General features: G+C 47.0%; 1 protein-coding gene across 2 annotated transcripts in view; it reads left to right on the top strand.

The window, feature by feature from the left end:
- The window catches only part of KIAA0355 (KIAA0355 ortholog), a 99,049-nt gene extending 75,031 nt beyond the window's left edge, over positions 1-24,018 (top strand). For both annotated transcript variants that reach the window (XM_031659677.1, XM_009194114.3), the window contains exons 8-14: positions 2,422-2,519; positions 8,868-8,993; positions 10,427-11,460; positions 16,389-16,554; positions 17,532-17,669; positions 19,991-20,069; positions 21,089-24,018. In XM_031659677.1, the coding sequence (XP_031515537.1) occupies positions 2,422-2,519; positions 8,868-8,993; positions 10,427-11,460; positions 16,389-16,554; positions 17,532-17,669; positions 19,991-20,069; positions 21,089-21,397 (1,950 nt within the window). In that variant the 3' untranslated portion in view covers positions 21,398-24,018. The remainder of the gene's footprint in view (positions 1-2,421; positions 2,520-8,867; positions 8,994-10,426; positions 11,461-16,388; positions 16,555-17,531; positions 17,670-19,990; positions 20,070-21,088) is intronic.
- Positions 24,019-24,616: the final 598 nt, after the last annotated feature.

Genomic DNA, 24,616 nt, shown 5'->3' with positions numbered 1-24,616 from the left:
AATTAGCCAGTTGTGGTGGCGGGCACCTGTAATCCCAGCTACTTGAGAGGCTGAAGCATGGGAATCACTTGAGCCCAGGAGTCAGAGGTTGCAATGAGCCGAGATTGCGCCACTGCACTCCAGCCTGGGTGATAGAGTAAGACCCAGTCTCAAAAAAAAAAAAAAAAAGATACGGCATTTCAGTCAGAGGTTGGAAGGACCTAATTGGAGATTAAGAAAATTAAAGAACTTGTTTTTTAGTCTGATTCCTACTTTATTCACATAAAGAGCTATTGAGGGTATGCTGTCCTTTTGTTTCAAGCGGGTCAGGGCTCAGGCAGCCCAGCTCCGGGTGGGGCTGCCTTGTGGAGACTCAGATGAGGGCCTGTTCACAGTAATGAGTTACATTTCCTTTGGGATCTTTTCCTCAGTATAGGGACCTCCAAAAGAAGTAGTAAACCAGACATGCCTTGCTGAAGCATGGAAAAGCCCATTGGCTTTACGATACTGATCTATACTCCCAGAGACCATTTAGCTGAAACTGCAAGGACCATGCCAATGAGTTCCCCTGAAAGAAGTGTGCAAAATAAGGCCAAAAGGCACAAAGGCTATTTTGAGAAAACACTGTAGGTTAAAAAAAAAAGTTCCATGTTACTCAGAGAGCAGAAACTTCTTCCTAGTTCCTTGCGTCTTGATTGCAGGATGCTTTTATGTGTGACTTTAGGTTGTGGTTCTGGGGATGGGAGGAGAGAGGAAACACCTGTGTGGTCCAACAATGGCTATTCCTTTGACAGGAAGTTTTTTCCAAAGGTCATTGCAGATCAGCTATGGGAACTCTTTAAACCAGTGAAAGCTGGCTGCATTAGAGGCTGAGTTTGGAATATGAAACACAACTCTATACAGTTTTACCCCTTCTGAAATATTACAGATTTGGTTTTTAAATATTTTATGATTTTTAAAAACATTCTTGGCCGGGCGCGGTGGCTCAAGCCTGTAATCCCAGCACTTTGGGAGGCCGAGGCAGGTGGATCACAAGGTCAGGAGATCGAGACCATCCTGGCTAACATGGTGAAACCCCCGTCTTTACTAAAAGTATAAAAAAACTAGCCGGGCGTGGTGGCGGGCGCCTGTAGTCCCAGCTACTTGGAGGCTGAGGCGGGAGAATAGCATGAACCCGGGAGGCGGAGCTTGCAGTGAGCCGAGATCATGCCACTGCACTCCAGCCTGGGCCACACAGCAAGACTCCATCTCAAAAAAAAAATAATAAAATAAAATAAAAACATTCTTTTAGTTATTTGAAATATATTCATCACTTTGTCAGACTCTAGATTACATAGGATACTCTATCACCTATCTAGTATTAAAGACTCTTCCTGGAAATAAGAGGAAATTATTCAAAAAGGGGTTAGTTCTTCCTCTGTCCTGAAGTAGTTCAGTTTTTATTGATAGTTGAGGATAAAATAATCTTTAAAAAAAGTTTCATCCACTTCTGGGCATGTCATGACAAATGGGCTTATCGAAGCATTGGTTTGACTTTTTTTTTTTTTTGAGATGGAGTCTCGCTCTGTCGCCCAGGCTGGAGTGCAGTGGCACGATCTCAGCTCCCTGCAACCTCTGCCTCCCGGGTTCAAGCAGTTCTCCTGCCTCAGCCTCCCAAGTAGCTTGCACTGCAGGACCACCACGCCTGGCTAATTTTTCTATTTTTAGCGGAGATGGGGGTTTCACCATGTTGGCCATGGTGGTCTCAAACTCCTGACCTCAAGTGATCCACCACCTAAGCCTCCCAATGTGCTGGGATTACAGGCGTGAGCCACTGCACCCAGCCTGGTTTGACTTTCAGTGATACTTGTACTTCTTTTAAGTGCATAAAGTAAAAAATACTGGAGGCCGAGGCGGGCGGATCACAAGGTCAGGAGATCGAGACCACAGTGAAACCCCGTCTCTACTAAAAATACAAAAAATTAGCCGGGCGCGGTGGTGGGCGCCTGTAGTCCCAGCTACTCAGGAGGCTGAGGCAGGAGAATGGCGTGAACCCAGGAGGCGGAGCTTGCAGTGAGCCGAGATCGCGCCACTGCACTCCAGCCTGGGCGACAGCGCGAGACTCCGTCTCAAAAAAAAAAAAAAAAGTAAAAAATACTAAGATAAAGGACACACATTAATTCCTCCTAATTAACATATTTATAGTTTGGAAAAAGTGCTAGAGGTGCTTGCCAGTTCAGTAAATCCCATGCCCAGAATGTGGTTTGTGTTTGTTGAAATGTTCTTAGATTTGGTCATCTTTACTGCTTGCTGTTGTCTTCGTGGGGCCCTGACTGGCCTTGGCATAACTAGGCTGCTAGGGGAATAGTTCTTAGAGAGTCATTTTATGTATTGGATTTTATTCTGATGCGTTTTCCTCTCTGAAAGCTGGTTGTTGTTATTTGTTGTTTTTTTCTATCTTAGGTGGTGGTTGACACAGCACAGATTGAGAATAAAGAAGCCTATGCCCCCCAGATCAGTTTAGAAGGCTCTAGAATCGTGGTTCAAGTCCCATCCACATGGTAACGTGCCTCTTACTTTCACCGGAGCCTAAGCTCTCACTGACGTTTGCACATCTTTGAAATGATGGCCTTGTTTTGAACAATCCCCACGCTGGCTGACGCAGCAAGTCTTGCTGCACATGCAGGTTTATGGGCAGCAGTGGTATGTTAGTGGCATGTGTCATGATTATTGGTCTATGATGAGAAAGCCAAGAGGTCTGAAAAATGATCTCATTGACCATAAGGTAACTAAAATGTTATATATTCTTGGATCATAATGAGCAGTATTATCTTTGTTACTGAGTCTACAGCATTTAAACATAGTATATCATTTTCTCTCACCCAGTGTTCACTAAAGCTGAGTAGAGAACATAGAATTCCTTCTCCTCTGTTCCAACTACAACCCTGATGATCTTGAGCTCATGTTATGACACACCCAATGTCTTTACAAATCTTGGGACAGTCATTTTTAGATATTATATTTGTAACACTTATAATAGATAAAAGATTGTTCTTAATTTTTTTTTTTTTTTAAAGTTCCTACAAATCAGAAGAAAATGGTCAAGGGTCATGAACAGCTAAGTCAGAAAAGAAGACATATGATCAACAAATAGATTAAGAAAATGTAATGGCCAGGTGTGGTGGCTCACACCTGTAATCCTATCACTTTGGGAGGCCAAGGCAGGCAGATTGCCTGAGGTCAGGAGTTTGAGACCAGCCTGCCCAATGTGGTGAAACCCCATCTCTACTAAAAATACAAAAATTATCCAGGCATGGTGGCGGGGGCCTGTAATCCCAGCTAATCAGGAAGCTGAGGCACAAGAATCGCTTGAACCCGGAAGGTGGAGTTTGCAGTGAACTGAGATTGCACTATTGCACTCCAGCCTGGGCGATAGAGCAAAACTGTCTCAAAAAAAAAAATAATAATAATCAGAGACAAAGTAAAGAAACCATATGGGGCCAGGTGGGGTGGCTCACACCTGTAATAATTCCAGCACTTTGGAAGGTCGTAGCAGGTGGATTGCCTGAGGTCAGGAGTTCGAGACCAGCCTGGCCAATGTGGCGAAACCCCGTCTCTACTAAAAATACAAAAATTAGCCCAGCATGGTGGCGTGCACCTGTAATCCCAGCTTGAGGCAGGAGAACTGCTTAAGCCTGGGTGACAGAGATTGCAGTGAGCAGAGATCGTGCCACTGCACTCCAGCCTGGGTGACAGAGCGAGACCCCATCTCCAAAAAAAAAAAAAAAATATGATGTCATTTTGCCCAGAATATTGTTAACTTGTTTTAGAATAACTATACTAAATATAGTGACAATACTAGTTTGAGCCAGACTGTGAAAACAGGCAAAAGGGTTGTTGAATAAATACAGCCTTTCTAGAGGGCAGTTTAGTATATTAGAAGCCTAAAATAAGGGATATGACCTCAATAATTCCAGTTTCGCCTCTAGAAATTTATCTTTGTGATATGTATTCACATTCAACTATAAGGATGAGCATCACAATTTTATTAATAAACAGGAAAAATTAAGCATATATTGGAAGGCATTTGCTATTAAAATGGTAATCTGCATGAATATTTAGCTATAAGAGAAAATATTTAAATCATTTAAGTAGGCAGAAATACTAAGGAACAAAGAGGCGCCGTTGGTGCCTATGTGAACTAAAATGGTAGTTGGGTAAGGCATACAAGTTGTATTTAAACCATTTGTTCTTTTTTTTTTTTTCTTTTCCTTTTTTTTCGAGATGGAGTCTTGGTCTGTCACCCAGGCTGGCGTGCAATGGCGCAGTCTCAGCTCACTGCAGCCTCTTCTGCCTGGGTTCCAGTGATTCCTCTGCCTCAGCCTTTTGGGTAGCTGGGATTACAGGCACACGGCACCACGCCTGGCTAATTTTTGTACTTTTAGTAGAGACAGGGTTTCACCATGTTGGCCAGGCTGGTCTTGAACTCCTGACCTCAGGTGATCCACCCGCCTTGGCCTCCCACAGTGCTGGAATTACAGGTGTGAGCCACCGCGCCTGGCCCATTTGTTCTTGAAATGTAAGAGTACAGGCCGGGCGTGGTGGCTCATGCCTGTAATCCCAGCGCTTTGGGAGGCCGAGACGGGCGGATCACTAGGTCAGGAGATCGAGACCATCCTGGCTAACACGGTGAAACCCCGTCTCTACTAAAAATACAAAAAACTAGCCGGGCGAGGTGGCGGGCGCCTGTGGTCCCAGCTACTCTGGAGGCTGAGGCAGGAGAATGGCGTAAACCTGGGAGGCGGAGCTTGCAGTGAGCTGAGATCCGGACACTGCACTCCAGCCTGGGCGACAGAGCCAGACTCAGTCTCAACAACAACAACAACAAAAAATGTAAGAGTACAATAGTAGATTCTGTAAAAAATGTTTAGAGTCTATGAATATATTAAGTAAAGATTGGCAGTTCACTTTGTGTCCTAAAACCTCCCTTCTATAAGTACTCTGCCACCAAAAAGTTTTTATGTTTTTAAATTAATTTTTTTTTGGTAGAGACTAGATGTCACGCTGTCCCCTAGACTGGAGGGCAGTGGTGTGATCATGGCTTTCTGTAGCCTTGAACTCCTGGTCTCGAGCAATCCTACCACCCTAGCCTCTCAAGTAGCTGGGACTACAGGCATGCGCCACCATGCCCGGCTAATTTTTAAGTTTTTTTGTAGAGATGAGGTCTCACTATATTGGCCAGCATGGTCTGAAATGCGTGGGTTCAAGTGATCCCACTGCCTTGGCCTCCCAAAGTGCTGGGATTGCAGGCATGAGCTACTGTACCTGGCCCAAAATTTTAAGTTAATTATAGGGTGGCATACTGTGTCCTGAAATTAATGGTAATTTATACACATATTTTCATTTCTATCAAACAGTAAACCAGAGGCTCACTTTTCTGTAAGATTTTTGTGTTCCTAAATTCTTTTTTTTTTTTCTTTTGTAGTCAGTGTTCTACTGAAATGTGTTCCTGATTTTTTTTTTTTTGAGATAGTTTTGTTCTTGTTGCCCAGGCTGGAGTGCAATGGCACTGTCTCGGCTCACTGCAACCTCCGTCTCCTGGGTTCAAATGATTTTCCTGCCTCAGCTTCCTTAGTAGCTGGGATTACAGGCACCCACCTGCATGCCCAGCTAATGATTTTTGTATTTTTAGTAGATATGGGGTTTCACCACGTTAACCAAGCTGGTCTCAAACTCATGACCTTGGGTAATCCACCCGCCTTGGCTTCCCAAAGTGCTGGGATTACAGGCGTGAGCCACTGCACCCGGCCCTGAATTCTTAAATTTTTCCAATTCAGGCTGTCATTGGAAAATGTTAAAACTTAATCAGAATTTTCATTTTGAAGAAAACAGTTTGAACTTTTGGATGGTTGGGTGAATATAAACAGCCAATGCAAAAATGGCTAACACTTCGGTTTATTTTGAAAACTCTCCCTGTGGGGTTGATTTCCTTTGTAACTCATTGCACCCCCACAAAAAAGACCTTGTAGACTGTGAGTCTTTGCAGAGGCTCCCTCTGCTGGCTGCTTTTGGTAATTTTGCAAAATTTTAATTCTTTTGTTTTTTTCAAATTACAGAATACTGTATGTGCTTGTTGGGAAGAATACAAACAGAAATGATTGCTTTACTCCACCAGGAGAAAAAGGATATTGCTATCTATCCATGCTTCATTTCACTGAATATTTACTGAATACTTATTGTGTACCAGACACTGTTCTGGGCTCTGGGAATTTAATTATGAGCAAGACACACAGGGTCCCTGCTCCTCATAAACCAACTTGAGAATAGAGAAGGGGGAGACAGCTGTTAAGTATAAGAGATGAGTTCAAACACAGGCAGGCATATGATGGAAATGAGAGGAGAGCGCCAATATATGATAGAGAATAAGTGGGATAGAGATTGGGGGGAGACTTTTAGACGAGTCAGTCTGGAAGGGGTTCTGACGATATGACGTTGGATTTGAGAGGAGCCTGCCATGGAGAGAGCAGATGGGGAGCACACTTCAGGCAGAAGGAATGCCAGTGCAGAGGCTTCAGGAGTGAACCAGCATGGAACGAGATGCACTAGGTGGTGATAAGGATGGGAAGTTATAGATGTCAAGACTTGCAGGGCCCTTGAGGGAACTGGGCTTTTAATCTAAGAACAGGTACAGGGTTTTAAGCAAGTCTTGATGATTTGTCAGCAGAATGGGTTTAGCCACTTAAGGGCATTTTATTGATCAGCTCAAGACTGATGAATAAAATAAAAATGCCAGTTTGTTGATTGTTGATTTTTCAGAAAGATTAATTATTATCACCAGGAACTGTAGTACTCTTTTCTGCATGGCCAACAAATGCTTTCCTAGTGGGCAAACATGTGACAAGCCAAGTCACAACGAGACTTGGCTTGGGCACAAGAGCAAATGTGTCCTGATTATCAGTGATTCCAGACGGAGAGAATTGGGTGCACTGAACCCTGGGCAGGCTCAGTTTCCAAGATTCTCTCTGAGGAGTCCAAGGTCTAGCTGGGCACTAGCAGAGCTTGCGTTGTTGTTCACCCTTTCCTGTGCTTCAGAGCCTGGCTGACTCTCATTTCATGCTCTTACGCATTTCTTTGATACATTTCTTCCCAAGTCCAAGTCATGTTAGGGAGTACTGCTACCTCCTTGGATGACTTTGCAAGTGTTGAGTTCACCATTTAGCTCCTAGAGTGCCCAGGATTTGGCAGACATCATCTTCCTAGTAGACCTGTGCTGCTCAGACTGTTTTCCCTCTCAGAAAAGGGCTCTTGGCTGGACCAAGTGGGTCACACCTGTAATCCTAGCACTTTGGGAGGCTGAGGCAGGAGGATCACCTGAGCTAAGGAGTTCAAGACCAGCCTGAGCAACATAGTGAGACCCCATCTCTACAAAAAAATTTAAAAATTAGCCGGGTGCGGTGGCACACGCCTGTAGTCCCTGCTACTTGGGAGGCTGACATGGGAAGATGGCTTGAGCCCAGGAGGTTGAGGATGCAGTGAACTTTGATCACACCACTGCAATCCAGCCTTGAGGACAGAGTGGGACTCTGTCTCAAAAGAAGGTTGGGGGGCTCTTGGTGTAGGTACCCTGAATGGACAGTGGAGACCCAAATGATGAGAAGCAGTTGGCCATATCCAAATCTCAGGAAAGAGAAATTCGGGCAAAGGCAGCAGCAAGAACAAAGGTCCTAGGTGTGGACAAACCCATCCAGGGAAAGAGAAGGCCTCATGGCTGGGACAAGGTGGAAGGGCTGGGCACAGAGGGCTTTGAGGACTGTGGTGAGGGTTTAGATTTTATTTCAATCACGATGAGATGCCATTGAAGGGTTTTAAGCAGGGGAGTGATGTGCTTTGATTGGCACTATGGGAAGCTCGCTCTGGCTGCTATGTGAAGGATGGGCTTTGGAGGTACAGGAGTAAAGAAAAAGAGACCAGGTGAGAGCTTGGTCCTGAAACCCAGGAGTGGTGGTTTCCTGAAGCAGGGGGTTCATAAACAAGGTGGTGAGAAGTGCTTGGATTCTGGATGTGTATTATAAGAAGAGCTGTCAGGATTCACTGATGGATTGCATGCAAGATGTGAGGAACTAGAGAGGATGTGTAAGTTTTGTGGTAGACAGTTGTGTTGTTTACTTATTGGAGAAGTCAGCAGGAATCAGAATGTCTGAGCTAGCACAGACCCCACAGGTTAAGGGCTCAGCCCTGCAAGGCTACTTCCCACTTCAGATGCCATCCACAAGTCCCAGGTGGTCACCCGACTTCTAACCAATTGGCTATAAGTTGAGGGTTCCCATAACCTCCAGGTTTGATATTTTGCTATAATGTCTCACAGAACTCAGTAAAACATTTAATTACATTTATGGTTTGTTATAAAGGATATTATAGCAGATACACAGCCAGGTGAAGAGGTGCATAGCGTGCAGTGTGTAGGATGGGGCCCCGAGCCTCCATGCCCTTGCCAGGTGTGCCCCATGCCCAGCACCTCAGTGTGTTCACCAGCGTGGAAGTTCTCAGAACCCAATGATCTAATGATTTTTATGGAGGCTTCATCATATAAGCAAGTCATCTTATTAGAACAAAAGACACTATCATCCAGGAAATCTCAAGGGTTTTAGGAGCTCTGTATGAGGAACTGGAGGCAGAGACCAAATATATATTCTGATATCACGAGACCTCAGAGCCTTTTGCTTCCTCCTCCTCTTGTGGAGCAGTGAGTTCCAGGGTCAGCCCTGTTGTTTTCTCCGTGTTCTTACAGTTACTGAATTTTTGTTGGGCGCGAGAAGTACATAAAAGTTGTAGCCTTTTCTATGAGACCTGCTTGAAACACCTTTGCAGAGAAGGGCAGCCAAGACTAATGCAGCCTAATCTGTGCCTAGGTGCCTGAAAGAAGACCCTGCCACCATGTCCCTGCTGCAGAGAAGCCTTGATCCTGAGAAGACCCTGGGTCTGGTGGATGTGCTCTACACAGCCGTGCTGGACCTAAACCGCTGGAGGGCTGGAAGGTTGGTGTCTGTGCGGGTCACTTAAATTGTCTGCGGTTTGCATTTAGATGCATACTGAGGGGACAGTGTGACTATGCACAATTTCATGTGTGCTTGTGTCACTGATAGTATGCGGTATTGTAAATAAGGCAATACGGACTTTTTAGTAACTTTTATTTTCAGAATAATTTAAAACCTGCAGCAAAGTGGCAAGAATGATACAAAGAACTGCTCCATGCCCTGTACCCAGATTATCCTATTTGCTAACATTTTTGCCTTCCTTTGTTTTGTCATTTGAGAGGAAGTCCATCAAGAGGACTTTTAACTCATATTCTCGTTATGAATTAAGAACAGAGAAATGTTTAGAAAATTTACTTATGTCTTTTAGAATTTGTTTTCTTTTTCAATCCGTTCTCTCAGGTTGAACTTGAAAAATGTGTATACATCTGGTAGGAGCCTTAAACATCTAGCCATGGCCCCTCTCCCTTTTCTTTTCTTTTCTTTTTTTTTTCTTTTCTGTCTTGGTCTTTGTGTTTGGTTTTGTCGTCTTGTCTTTATAGGATCTGGCTCTGTCACCCAGCCAGGCTGGAGTGTAGTGGTGCAATCTCAGCTCACTGCAGCCTCCCCCAGCTCCTGGGCTCAAGTCATCCTCCTACCTCAGCCTCCCGAGTAGCTGGGATTACAGGTGTGCGCCATGATGCCCAGCCAATCTTTGTATTTTTCATGAAGATGGGGTTTCGCCATGTTGGCCAGGCTGGTATCAAACTCCTGACCTCAAGTGATCTGCCTGCCTTGACCTCCCGAAGTGCTGGGATTACAGGCGTGAGCCACCATGCCCAACCTTTTCTCCCTTTCTTAACTCATGAGTACACAAAGGCCAGAATAGTGAAGTGACTTTTCCAGGGCCACACAGCCTTCACCTGCCTCAGCTCCTGCCCCATGCCCTTTCGCTCTGTAGGGCTCCATTTTAGTATGGGGAAAATGTGCTCAGGAAACTTTGAAAGTCACAGCCATCTTTTGGGACAACTTTGGTCCATAGTATCCCTGCATCCCCCCACCACCTCCCTCTGCTTTGTGGAGTTGTCCATTGTCCCTCTGCTGTATTTGCGTGGCTGTAGCCCCTGTCCTCCAGGTACAAAGCTAGCTTCTGCAGTTGCATCCCCACATCTAGCCATGCTTTCCCCTCCTGTGCCACCATTAGAGGATTTCACTCAATCACACTCCTCAGGCCAGAATCCTAGCAGAACTTCCAGTCCTGCGTTAGACACTGTAGATTTCATACTCTCAAAACCCCTGGGTGTTCATTTATTTATAAAATAAGTGAACCTGATACCAACCAGAGAGGTTTTTCTTGCTCTCAACACCATTCTTAAATACAAAGAGGTCCATTCTATTATTTTATATATTTGTCTTTTTTTTTTTTTTTTTTTTTAAACAAATTTCTGTTTAAATAGGGAGCAAGCTTTACCCTGCATACAGATCCAGCTGCAAAGGGAGATCTGTGATTTTGGCAACCAGGCTGACCTGCCTTCTGGAAATGGAAACAAATCTTCAGGTGGCCTGCAGAAGACATTCTCCAAACTGACATCCCGGTTCACCAAGAAAGCTTCATGTACTAGCTCCAGCAGCAGCACAAATTATTCCATCCAAAATACCCCTTCTAAAAACATCTTCATAGCTGGATGTTCAGAAGAGAAGGCCAAAATGCCTGGCAATATTGATACAAGGTTACAAAGCATTTTGAACATTGGCAATTTCCCCAGGACTACAGACCCTTCACAGTCAGCTCAGAATTCCAGTAATCCAGTGGCCAATGGCTTTCTCATGGAGAGGCGTGAGAACTTCCTGCATGGAGATGATGGCAAGGATGAGAAGGGTATGAACTTACCAACTGATCAGGAAATGCAAGAGGTGATAGATTTTCTCTCGGGCTTTAACATGGGCCAGTCACATCAGGGCTCTCCGTTGGTGACAAGGCGTAATTCTGCTGCCACAGCCATGGTGACTGAGCAGAAGGCAGGAGCCATGCAGCCACAGCAGCCGTCACTGCCCGTGCCCCCTCCACCACGGGCACCCCAGGCTGGGGCACACACACCTCTGACACCCCAGCCAGGACTGGCACCTCAGCAGCAGTCCCCAAAGCAGCAACAACCTCAAGTCCAATACTACCAACACCTACTCCAGCCCATTGGACCGCAGCAGCCCCCGCCCCAGCCTCGGGCACCTGGGAAATGGGTACATGGCTCATCCCAACAGCCAGGGCAGACTGTTGGAGCAGGTCTGTCTCCTCTTGGTCAGTGGCCTGGCATATCTGATCTCAGTTCTGACTTGTACAGCTTGGGTCTGGTGAGCAGCTATATGGATAACGTGATGTCAGAGGTTCTGGGACAGAAGCCGCAGGGACCTAGAAATAACACATGGCCAAACCGTGACCAAAGCGATGGAGTCTTTGGAATGCTGGGAGAGATTCTGCCTTTCGATCCTGCAGGTATGTGAGGCCTCCCACCCCTCGCCCAGTGTCAACAGCAAACGCAACTGCTGAGGTCTTCCCAGGGCTTATCTATCGCAGCCTTACTAGTGAAGGTGAAATCACTTAATCCCCCTTTACGACCCTTTCTCACTGTGGAGGCGAGTGTTGGGCAGATCTAGCAAGAGTGGGAAACAGTGGTGAGAAAGGGGCTGAGAACATGAGTGGACTATTTTTCTTACTTTATGGAGAACAGAACTGAGGCTAAGAGAGGTTACTTGAATAGCTCAAAGTCCCATAGTTCAAGTGGGCTCCAGTCTAGGCCTGCCCGCTCCCAGTAGCCAAGATCAACAGTCTTTTGTGGGGTGCTTTTTTCCTGATTATATAACCTGTTCTTTGCGATGCTTTTTTTTTTTGCCTAAACTCTAGGGCTTATGATAGGTGACAGACACCCTCCTGCCTTCATAGAAAACAGCTTTTCCTGGCCTAGACAATGAAAATACCACCAGAGTCATCTTAAGAAATTAGAGAAGGAATTTACAAACAAGAACAAACTAGGAGGAGGAATTAAGGGGGGAAAAGCCAAAAATAAGTAAATTAAAAAGAAAAATAGAGTAGAAATTGCAAATAACTCTAAAGGATCTTTGGAAGACCAATAAAATATATAAGCCAATTTATTCTAAGCTTGATTAAGAGAGAACAAAGAGAAACAAAATTAGGAAATAGGATACATTAAAAGCACTTTAGTGGCTCATGCCTGTAATCCCAGCACTTTGAGAGGCTGAGGTGGGAGGATCACTTGAGGCCAGGAGTTCAAGACCAGCCTGGTCAACATCACAAAACCCTCATCTCTAAACAAAAAATCAGCTGGGTGTGGTGGTGCTTAGGAAGCTGCAGCAGTAGCATCCCTTGACCCCAGGATTTTGAGGCTGCAGTGAGCTGTGATCATGCCACTACACCCCAGCCTGGATGACAGAGAGAGAGACCCTATTTCTTTTTTTTTTTTTTTTTTTTTTTTTTGAGACGGAGTCTTGCTCTGTCGCCCAGGCTGGAGTGCAGTGGCGCAATCTCGGCTCACTGCAAGCTCCGCCTCCCGGGTTCACGCCATTCTCCTGCCTCAGCCTCCCGAGTAGCTGGGACTACAGGCGCCCGCCACTGCGCCCGGCTAATTTTTTCTATTTTTAGTAGAGACGGGGTTTCACCATGGTCTCGATCTCCTGACCTTGTGATCCGCCCGCCTCGGCCTCCCAAAGTGCTGGGATTACAGGCGTGAGCCACCGCGCCCGGCGAGAGACCCTATTTCAAAAAAAAACCACTTTAAGTCATTACCAACTAAGACTTAATAGCAATACATTTGGAAACTCAGCAGAAAATCGATTCTTTCCTAGCAAAATAGGCATTACAAAATTATACCAAGAAGTGGAAAACCTGGCCGGGCACGCTGTCTCATGCCTGTAATTCCAGCACTTTGGAAGGCTGAGGTAGGCAGATTGCAGGAGGCCAGGAGTTCAAGACCAGTTTGGCCAACATAGTTCTACAAAAAATAAAAAATTAGCCGGGTGTGGTGGCACATGCCTGTAGTCCCAGCACCTTGAGGCCGAGGTGGGAAGATTGCTTGAGCTCAGGAGGTTGAGGCTGCAGTGAGCCATGATCACACCACAGCAGCCCAGCCTGGGCAACAAAGTGAGACTCTGTCTCTAAAAAATAAGTAAATAAATGAAAAACAAAAAAGACTATCTACCAAAAGCTAATAGCAAATAGTGCCTTATATAATGAAACAAAAATCATTTCAGTTAATATCAGGAATCAGACAAGGGCAACTGTTATCACCTGTAGCATGTAACTTTGTCTTGGACTTCACAGCAAATGCAGCAAGACAAAAAGCAATGAAATAAGTGGTCCAAGCTTTAGAAAATGATAGATTAAGCAGCACATCTTTTTGCTAATAATATAATTGAACCCCCCCCGCCAAAAAATCTAAAATTAGTAAGAGAATTTGTTAACATAGGTACATGCAAACTTTTTTCTCTAATTAAATAGCAAAAGGCATACAGAAGTAGAAAATGTATTTCATTCACAGGTGAGTACTGTGAAATGTTACAAATAAGTATAGCAAATACTTGTACAAGTAAATCCCCACCAGAAGAGATTCCTTGCTGAAACACCCCTGCACTTGTTACAGGAGGGAAGTTAATGCTGGGGTTAACACTCTTTTTTTTTTTTTGAAACAGAGTCTCGCGTTGTTGCCCAGGCTGGAGTGCAGTGGCACGATCCCCACTCACTGCAACCTCTGCCTCCTGGGCTCAAATGATTCTCCTGCCTCAGCCTCCTGAGTAGCTGGGACTACAGGCACCCACCACCACACCCGGCTAATTTTTATATTTTTAGTAGAGATGGGGTTTTGCCATGTTGGTCAAGCTGGTCTTGACCTCCTGATCTCCGGTGATCCACCCACCTCAGCCTCCCAAAGTGCTGAGATTACAGGCGTGAGCCACCGCACCTGACCATTGCTCGTGTCTTCTGAAAATTCTTCATGCCGCTGCTCCTGCTGTCTTGTGCTTGCTCCCCCTGGGTGGATGGATATAGGAAATCCTTGTGCCTGCAACCCTGGGCCACAAGAAGGGTAAACACCTCCATCCTGCTAAGAAACAGCAAGCCCACTGGCTACCACCCACTGCTGTGGGCACAGTGCGTTTTCTCTGATCATAAATGGTCTGTACATTTTTTGACTGTCATGTAACTAAATTCAGAATATAAACAGTATTTGTCAGAATTGTATCATATTTGAGGCTAGGCGCAGTGGCTCACGCCTGTAGTCTCAGCAGTTTGAGAGGCTGAGGCCAGCAGATTGCTTGAGGCCAGGAGTTCAAGACCAGCCTGGCCAATATGGTGAAACCCCGTCTCTACCAAAAGTACAAAAAAATTAGCCAGGTGTGGTAGTCCCAACCACCTGGGAGGCTGAGGCACGAGAATTACTTCAACCCGGGAGGCAGAGGTTGCAGTGAGCTGAGATGGCACCACTGCACTCCAGCTTGGATAACTAGAGTGAGACTCTTGTCTAAAAAAAAAATTTTTTTTTAAGGCCGGGCGCGGTGGCTCACGCCTGTAATCCCAGCACTTTGGGAGGCCGAGGCGGGCGGATCACGAGGTCAGAAGATCGAGACCATCCTGGGTAACACAGTGAAACCCCATCTCTACTAAAAATACAAAAAACTAGCTGGGCGTGGTGGCAGCGCCTGTACTCCCAGCTACTCGGGAGGCTGAGGCAGGAGAATGGCGGAACCCGGGAGGCGGAGCTGCAGGGGATGAGATCAAGCCACTGCACTCCAGCCTGGCGACAGAGCGACTCCGCCTCAAAAAAAAAAAAAAAAAGAAAAAGAAAATTTTTAAAAATAAGAATGTTGGCCGGGCGCTGTGGCTCAAGCCTGTAATCCCAGCACTTTGGGAGGCCGAGACGGCTGATCAATGAGGTCAGAGATCGAGACCATCCTGGCTTAACCCGGGTGAAACCCCTGGCCTCTACTAAAAAATACAAAAACTAGCCAGGCAAGGTGGCGGCTGCCTCAGTCCCAGCTACCGGGAGCGCAAGTGTGAGAATGGCGTGGAACCCGAAAAGTGGAGTTTGCTGTGAGCTTGCAGATCCACACGCACTCCAGCCTGGTGATAGGATGCCAGACTGCCTCAAAAAAGAATTAAAACAAAATAAAATAAAATAAAATAAAATAAAATAAGAATGTTACCGTATTTGACCTCTGAGTCCTGGACACCTCTTATGTCTGTAGACTACAAATCCTACTCTTTCCCTTCTGGGTGTTCCTTTCTGCCCCTGAAGTCCATGGTGTAGTTTTCTACCTGCCCCAAGGGCATAAGATCTGCATAGCCCTTGATGCAGATTAAGGAGGAGCGCCCCTCTGGACAGAATCAGAGAGCGCCAGCTAGTGCACCCGTCTGGATAGGCAAACTCAGTGCGGGATGGGGGTCAGGAGACAGGACAGTGTGACTGAGATCATCTTGTGACAGTGCCCTAGGATAAGCTGGTAATGGGATTGTGCCCTAGTATCTTCCCTAATTTTAAGCTAAAAAATGAATTGCTGAGTCACATTTATGATTCATGGATGCTTTCCTGCCATATGTTTTTTTTGACACTTTCTGTAAACGCCATCTGTGCTTTTCTCCCATTTGTACTGCCCTGCATATCCCCATTCAGCACTGCCAGTGTTCCCAGCCACCTCTTAAAGCATTCTGAAGTTGCATTTTATTCTTTGCCACACTTAAGATGTTCAGATGGAATGAGCAAATCTCCTGGCCAATAGCCAGGAAAATACCAGATCAAACTTTAGCTCAAGTAGGAACAGCATATAACCTCTATCTGGCTGACCCCAGTGCTTTGATGCTTTGTTAACTTTCAGGTCATCAGTTGGCCAAAGTCATCATCTGATTTTCTAAGTTGTTAGCTAATGACTCTAGGTACAGAGCACCAAGACGCTGGACTTCTTTTAAGTTGGAGTTTCGCTCTTGTCACCCAGGCTAGAGTGCAATAGCGCGATTTCGGCTCCCTGCCACCTCCGCCTCCCGGGTTCAAGTGATTCTCCTGTCTCAGCCTCTTGAGTAGCTGGGATTACAGGTGCCTGCCACTACATCCAGCTAATTTTTGGTATTTTTAGTAGAGACGGGTTTTCACCATGTTGGCCAGGCTGGTCTCGAATTCCTGACCTCAGGTGATCCAGACATCCCTGGCACACACTGTGCCTTAGCCCTAGGTGCTACAAGTCCCATCTCCCCACAGCAGGGTGCTGGGCACAGCCTACAGCCCACGCCGTGGGGCAAAAGCCTGGCAGCTCCTCACTGCCTTTCATTGCATGTGTGACCAGCATGTCAGCAAAGCATAGGGAAGGACTAAGAGGCCAGTTTCTCCCCAAACCCGGTTTGTTCCTTTTGTCGCCATGCAGTGGGCTCAGACCCAGAGTTTGCACGCTATGTGGCAGGAGTGAGCCAGGCGATGCAGCAGAAGCGGCAGGCCCAGCATGGTCGCCGGCCAGGCAACCCCCGGGGCAACTGGCCGCCTATGGATGACGCCCATCGGACCTGGCCCTTCCCCGAGTTCTTCACAGAAGGGTGAGTGCTGGGTACTGCATGGAATCCGAGTTTGAGACCCAAGTGTCCCCCGAGGGGCCTGTGAGAAGGGAGGCTCCTTGCCTGTGGGCATTCTTTTCAAGCAGTTCAATTCCAAGCCCCCGGGTGAGAGAGTGACATGGGATTAAATCTTTAGGGTCAGAGTCATGTGGCTGACTGTTAGATGCTAAGTAGTGTGTTGTGTCCCTGTGAACATGCCATTGGTATACATTCATGATTTTCAAAAGAGACTCTTCAGCCCTAGACAAGGCTCTTACATGATGGTACTTGTAAGATAAATGCATATTTAACACGGCCTTTATACTGAAATGAGTGTGGCTGTGAAGCCCACATGATTTATGGAATGCTGTCATTATAGCCTACAAAAAGCAAAGGTGTACAGTTGAGATTCTAGTATATTGACAGAATTGCGAATTTTTATCGTAAAGACAAATGGGGATTTTTTTATATCCCATATTGCTACCTAGTTAATAAATCTGGGTGACTAAAGACCAGCTCAACTTTTAGTTTTTTCTTACTTCTTTTTTTTTTTTAACTTAAAAAAATTTTTTTTCTTTCAACTTTTATTGTAAGTTCAGGGGTACATGTGCAGGATGTGCAAGTTTGTTGCAAAGGTTAACGTGTGCCATGTTGGTTTGCTGCACAGATCATCCCATCACCTAGGTATTAAGCCCAGCATCCATTAGCTATTCTTCCCCATGCTATCCCTCCCTTGTTTTTTCTAAAACAAATTTCATATACAAACCATAGGCTTCTTAGAGGAATAAAGGGAAGTGATGAATATGTATTACTTTTGAAATAAGGCAAAGGAGGAAAACCTCACGTTTTAAGAAGGGAGAGACAAGAGACCACTATTTGGTTATGGGATGAATGCAGGGTAAGGACTGCCCTTTCAGGGTGGGGTGGAGGGTGGTGGGGCTGCAGGAGGCCCTGGCCCAGCTTCTCTCTCCGGCTTTCAGGGATGGTCTGCATGGTGCCTGGTCGGGTGCTCAGGGAGACTCTGCCAGCTCGAGTGATGAGACATCCTCAGCTAACGGGGACAGCTTGTTCTCCATGTTTTCAGGGCCTGACCTCGTTGCTGCTGTCAAGCAGAGAAGGTATGAAGGGATTTCTAAACCAAGGTGGGGAGAGAGGGGCATGTGAATGCAACCTACGGCTCACTCCCTGGGAAAGCCAGGAGCCCAGTCGCTCCTAGTCTCCCTGTGTGTGAGGAGGGGCTCTTCCAGCACTGCCTGGCTGAAGCCTCTAAAGAGCGCCTGCAGGAGGCGGTTTCCACAAGGAAGAGCCGGACTCGTCTTGTGCCAGCTTGATTTGGGGGACAGGGTGGCTGGTGCTGGTCTGTGCCTTGCAGGAGGCACCCCTTTCTGTGGGAAGAGCAGGCCCTTGGTTGCGAGTTCTAATCTGGACTCACCAACAGGCTCTGCAACCCCAGACAAGGGGCTCGCCCTCACTGACCCTCAGTCTCTTTATTAAAGATGGATAAAATGACCTCTGAATGGCATTTCAAAGTTCGAAAAAGTAGTAATATAGCATATTCAGACCTGAGAATGTTTCAAAAGTGGTCCCAAAAATTAAAATGGGCTCTGAACTAAGAGGAGAGCTTGGTTAGAAATAAGTAGAGAAACTGCTGTGGCTATGAAAGCAAGGTTAGGGTGGCAGACTAAGGGCCATGGGAGTGGAGGGTACGCAGGGCTCCCAGGTACTCGAAGCCATGCTGTGGAGCAGAGCTGGAGGCTGGGTTACATGGTCCTTGCCGGACAGGCCAGGCTCCGTCGGATAGGCAGTGGGGAGCGGGTAGGTGAAGACAGAAGGGTACTTGCACAGAATAGTAGTGGGCTGGGGGGTGGCAGTGACCAATCCTGAGCACACATTCAGATGCTTTCTGTCCACACTTGTAGTCCCAGCTACTCGGGAGGCTGAAGTGGGAGGATCACTTGAGCCTGGGAAGTTGAGGCTACAGTCAGCTGTGTTTGTGCCACTGCACTCTAGCCTGGGCAACAGAGTGAGACCCTGTCTCAAAAATCAAACAAAAAATCATGTCAGGTTAGGCTAGGTGCTCTGAAGGAAAATAAAGCAGGGTATGAGGGTAGTAAATGCAGAGAACAGGTGGATGTTCTATTTTCAGAACTTAGTCAATGAGACTTCTGATGAGCAGAGAGCTGAACAAAGTGCAGCAGCAGCTGGTGGGGAATTGGCAGTGGGGTATGGGTGAGGGGGGAAGAGTCAAGGATGACACACAAGTCTTCCGCCTGAGCTTCTGTGAAGGGTGCCGTGAACTGAGGTGCAAAGCCTGCAGGAGGAGCAAGTTTGAGCCGGGGTGGAGTTTGAGACTGCTGGTTCAGACATATGACTGATTCGACTTTTAAGAAGTCACATCTGGCACCATCTCTGCAGAGACTGTTGTCTGCATGCAGGAGTGCTGGCTCTGATCTGGCCACATCCTGCCTTTTTCATTCAAGCTTGTAACAGTCACATATCCTTAGTGCTTGGAAACAGTATCTCTTTTTTTTTTTTTTTTTTCTGCCACTTCCATGGAGCCAATCTATGTCCCCCAGGCTGGAGTGCAGTGGCCAGATCTCGGCTCACTGCAAGCTCTGCCTCCCGGGTTCACGCCATTCTCCTGCCTCAGCCTCCCGAGTAGCTGGGACTACAGGCGCCCGCCACCTCACCCGGCTAGTTTTTTGTAATTTTTAGTAGAGACGGGGTTTCACCACGTTAGCCAGGATGGTCTCGATCTCCTGACCTCGTGATCCACCCGTCTCGGCCTCCCAAAGTGCTGGGATTACAGGCTTGAGCCACCGCGCCCGGCCTGGAAACAGTATCTCTTAAATGAATTAACAAAAAGCCAGCCAGGCCCGCTGGCTCACACCTGTAATCCCAGTACTTTGGGGGGCTGATGCAGGTAGATCACCTGAGGTCAGGAGTTTGAGATCAGCCTGGCCAACATGGTGAAACCCCATCTCTACTAAAAACACAAAAATTAGCTGCGCATGGTGGCACACGCCTGTAATCCCAGCTACTCTGGAGGTTGAGGCACAAGAATTGCTTGAACCTGGGAGGCAGAGGTTGCAGTGAGCTGAGATCATGCCACTGCACTCCAGCCTGGGAAAGAGAGTGAGACTTGGTCTCAAAAAAAAAAAAAAAAGGCAAAGAAGGTGGACTCAGCATCTGAGTAAAGCCGGTGCCTGTCTTTGCCTGCCACCCCCAACCCCAGCTCCTCTGCCTGCACTGGCCGTGCAGGAGCGCATCATTCAGTGCGGGCTCCCCTTAGCCCCCTTTACGCCATGGACCCATGCAGCCCTCCTCCCCTCCTAGAACCAGGGCCTGGAGTCGCTGCAGCCTAGCAATAGTGTGTCCCATGCAGGTGGGCTGGGCAGGAAGCCAGGCAATCACTGCCCTGAGCTCTTGGTTCTTTCAGGAAACACAGCAGTGGAGAGCAGGACACCAGCACGCTGCCCTCACCACCTCTCCTCACCACAGTGGAGGACGTGAACCAGGTATTCAGGCAGGCTCTGTGGGCACAGATTTGGGCTAGCTTCCACAGCTGCAGTTTTCAGAGGGCCTCAGAGTAATGAGGGGTCTTCTTTGTGATGATTAACTGTGTAAATGATTAGCCTCCTCAGCTGACTCAGAGCCACAGGACGTTCTACGGCTGTGCTGTCCAGTAGGATAGCCATTCACCACATGTGGCTATGTAAATTTAAATACAAATAAAAATTCAGGCTGGGCATGGTGGCTCGTGCCTGTAATTCTAGTGCTTTGGGAGGCCAAGGCAGAAGGATGGCTTGAGGCCAGAGGTTTGTGACCAACCCAGGCAACATAGACACTGTCTCTACAAAAAAATTAAAAAATTAGCCAGGCACAGTGGCACATGCGTATAGTCCTAGCTGCTCAGGAGGTTGAGGCAGGAGGATGGCTTGAACCCAGGAATTTGAGATTACAGTGAGCTATGACTGCACCATTGTACTCCAGCCTGGGTGATAGAGTGAGACTGCCTCTAAAATATTTTTTAAAAAGAATTAATCAGCCGGGCGCAGTGGCGATGCCTGTACTCCCAGCACTTTGGGAGGCCGAGGCGGGTGGATCACAAATGAGGTCAGGAGATCGAAACTATCCTGGCTAACACGGTGAAATCCCGTCTCTACTGAAAATACAAAAATTAGCCAGGCATGGTGGCACACGCTTGTAATCCCAGCTACTCAGGAGGCTGAGGCAGGAGAATCGCTTGAACCCGGGAGGCGGAGGTTGCAGTGAGCCGAGATCACGCCACTGCACTCCAGCCTGGGTGAGAGACAGACTGCGTCTCCAAAAAAAAAAAGAAAAAATGTCCTCAGCTTGCACTAGCCACATGTGGCAAGTGGCTACCATTGCAAGAAGTTCTGTTGGATAGGGCTGTGGGAGTGAGTGGGGCTCTGACCCTGCCTCCTAGGTGGGAATAAGGGCCAGGGATCTGGGGAGGTGGGAAAAGATGATACATTGCCCAAAATGCCACTAAGAACTCTCTTCTGTCTCTCAGGATAACAAAACCAAAACGTGGCCACCCAAAGCACCCTGGCAGCACCCTTCCCCGCTTCCCAGCACGCTGCCCAGCCCCAGCGCACCACTCTATGCAGTCACCAGCCCCGGCAGCCAGTGGAACGACACCATGCAGATGCTGCAGTCCCCAGTATGGGCCGCAACCAACGACTGCAGTGCCGCCGCCTTCTCCTACGTGCAGACCCCACCACAGCCCCCACCCCCACCAGCACATAAGGCAGCACCCAAGGGCTTCAAGGCCTTCCCTGGGAAGGCTGAGCGCAGGCCAGCCTATCTGCCCCAGTACTGACCCCAGGCCAGCCTGCCTGCCTGCCCAGAGCTGTGGGGATGGGTGTCCCCATCCCAGGGCCGCCTAGCTGACACCAGCCACTCAGAGGACCAGTGCACCCCATCCCAGGGAGGGTTCCTTGGGGACAAGGGTGGTTGGCAGCTCCCAGCCTTTAAACCTGGCTTCTCAAACATTGGCGGCATCAGAGCCCTGGAGAGCCATCTGGAGACACAGGCGTCTGGCCTTCGGGGGCTTGCTGGGGAACCTGCATGCCTAATAAGCCCCGCAGGTGACTCTGATGCAGGCGCCACGGCCACACTTGAAGAAACATAGCTCTTGGGTTTTTAGTCCTGCTTTGTGTTGAGAAGACATCAGGCCTGAAAGCTGAGGGCATAACTGACCATTTTTCAGAAACCCTCTCCTCCCTCCTCCACACCTTGAGTGATGACCACACCAATCACTGTATTTTTCTAGCTATTTTTTTCATGTAGGTTTTTAGTTAAAACATCTCCTGCCTAAAATGCATTGAATATTTTAAGATAACAGATACACTGGCTGGAGGTTTGTTTAACACTATATTTAAGCTTATACAAAATGGGCAAAATATAGAATATTTGTGATTGGAAGCAGTCACCTGGGGTTTCTGTGGGTGGACAGTTCCTCGCCACCCAGCAGCACCCAGGGACTGCGGCCTTTCCCAGCTTTACGGAAGCAGGATGGTGGAACTCGTGTCGGAGGTATACTGCTGAAGGTGCGTGGCAGTGGACCAGCCGGCTGCTGTCCATGTGCAGAGCAAGGCTGCACCTGCTGCCCTTCGATCCTTCCACACACGGCCAGGACACTGCCACAGTCCTCGGGGTGTGGTCAAGGGGCACTCAGAGACACCTGCACTAGAAATTGCATTGACATTGTGAGCTGGCTCAGAAGACAAACCAATTAAGATGTAGATAGAAATTAATTTAAGGTCTTTTCTTAAAAAAAAAAAAATCCACCTCATTTTCAGTTAACATGTGCCATTAAATAGATAACATCCTGTGGATTTAGGGATATTTTCCAGTCAGAATGGATCCAGAAGAATTGAATGGTGCTTAAATTGAGAAATAATAATAAATATATCTATATAGAATAGACATATCCCACTGTATATTAATTGAGGTTACAGAAAGTTCTTTATATAAAACTTATTTAAATTTTTCATATTTCATCTTTGAAAAAGTCTAATTGAGAAAAATCCATAATATTTTCTAGTATGAAAGTTTGACAGTATTAATATTTTTTTTATATTTTCTTAAATCATTAAACCATTTTAATATATGTTAACTACTAATAAATGGTTTATTCTTTCTAACTCCATATAAGCTTTTCCAGCAAAGATTGTAATAACACATTTATGTTCTCGTTTTTCTACAGATATAAGTAAATTTATATATAAAAATACCAAAAAGAGGATGGGCGCGGTGGCTCACGCCTGTAATCCCAGCACTTTGGGAGACCGAGGTGGGCGGATCACAAGGTCAGGAGTTCAAGACCAGCCTGGCCAATATGATGAAACCCCATCTCTACTAAAAATACAAAAATTAGCCAGGCGTGGTGGCGGGCGCCTGTAGTCCCAGCTACTTGGGAGGCTGAGGCAGAAGAATCGCTTGAACCCGGGAGGCGGAGGTTGCAGTGAGCCGAGATTGTGCCACCGCACTCCAGCCTGGGTGACCAAGCGAGATTCCGTCTCAAAAAGAAAAAAAAAAGAATATATATATACACACACATATATATATGTATGTACACACACACACACACACACACACACACTAATTCGAGAGGACCCTTAGGGTGTCTGAGCCCAGCCACCTGAGTTTTTAGTACTGTGTTGTCAGGCTGTTCCCAGGCCTCAGGTGTTGTCTTTTGTGCTGTGTGGGGATGCATTGCTGCCTGTATTTATGATCTTTTGCCGTGGTTCTGAGCATTCACCTCACCATGTTTACAAAGAACTGTTTTGTATATAGACATTTTCAGGCACGTGCTTTGCACCAACCCTGCGTGGCTCCTGTCTGTTAGCTGTCACAGTGTGCACACTAATCTCTGTTAAAGTTGTCTATGGCTGTTCTACTTGTAAGATAGTTTTCTATTTCCTTCAGTAATGTGTCCACAGTACCCTGTATTTCGAGTTCTATTATACTGATGTACTCTTGTTTTAATAGTGCCTCCCCAAAGGCCTCACCTTGGACAGAGGTCAGTCCTTGATGCCCCAGCACAGGTGACGTTGCTAATTGTCACTTTCCAGTTTGTTTTTCTCTATTAAGGAAGACATTTTCTAATTGCATCTCCATGGGCTGTGAGACTGTGTGAAGCCGTTTGTGTGGTCTCCATGTAGGTGCTGTGTTCCCGGCACCGCCTTGCTCTGAACACTGGTAATTCCAGGTGCTGCGCTTGGCAGAGGGGTCTCGCCAAAGCGCATGTGTGTGCGTGTGTGAATGTATGTGTCCTTTGCATGGTCGGGCGTGGCTGCCTTGCTAGGGCATCAGCAGGACATTGTGTGTATAGTTACAATGCTTCCAAACTGGAACTCTACATTTTGTATCTTTTAAAGCTCCTATAAGTAAAATAACTATTGGCTTTATTAAAAATATACATTTAATAATACTTTGTATCCTTGTTTAAAATGAACTGCAGAGGACATTATGTCAAAAGCCCTGCCTGATTCATTGCTTTGAAAAGCTGCACACTGAGTTGGTTTTTAGGTCAGCCTGTCCTCTGATTCTAGCAAGGGGAAGACCACTTGGGATATTACAGTGAGCTGAAGTGGATGGGCAGGAGGCAGAACAAGCAGCTACACCTCCTCTATTGGCTTCCCTAAGGCCCAAGCTGGTTTAGGCCCCTGTGCAGGGGAAGCCAGTGCCGTAGTGAAGGAGATGTCCTCTGAAAGGTGCAAGCTCTCTGGGTTGGGGTCTGCCAACACCCATGTCCCACCAAATGTGGATGCTGTGACTTGCCCAGCTAGCTTGTCCAATGAGGAGATGCAAGAATGAGGGCTTATTTTACCCTCTCCCCAAACCAGGGACCCAATCTATGGCAGAGATACTGTGCCACACAGGGATAAGAAGGACCTGTCTCTGCCTGCCGCAGTGGCTCACACCTGTAATCCCAGCACTTTAGGAGGCTGAGGCAGGTGGACCCCGAGGTCGGGAAATCGAGACCATCCCGGCCAACATGGTGAAACCCCATCTCTACTAAAAATACAAAAAT

Source organism: Papio anubis, chromosome 20 (genome assembly GCF_008728515.1).
Source record: "Papio anubis isolate 15944 chromosome 20, Panubis1.0, whole genome shotgun sequence".
Classification (NCBI taxonomy): Eukaryota; Metazoa; Chordata; class Mammalia; order Primates; family Cercopithecidae; genus Papio; species Papio anubis.
This window is presented reverse-complemented; position numbering and strand designations above follow the sequence as displayed.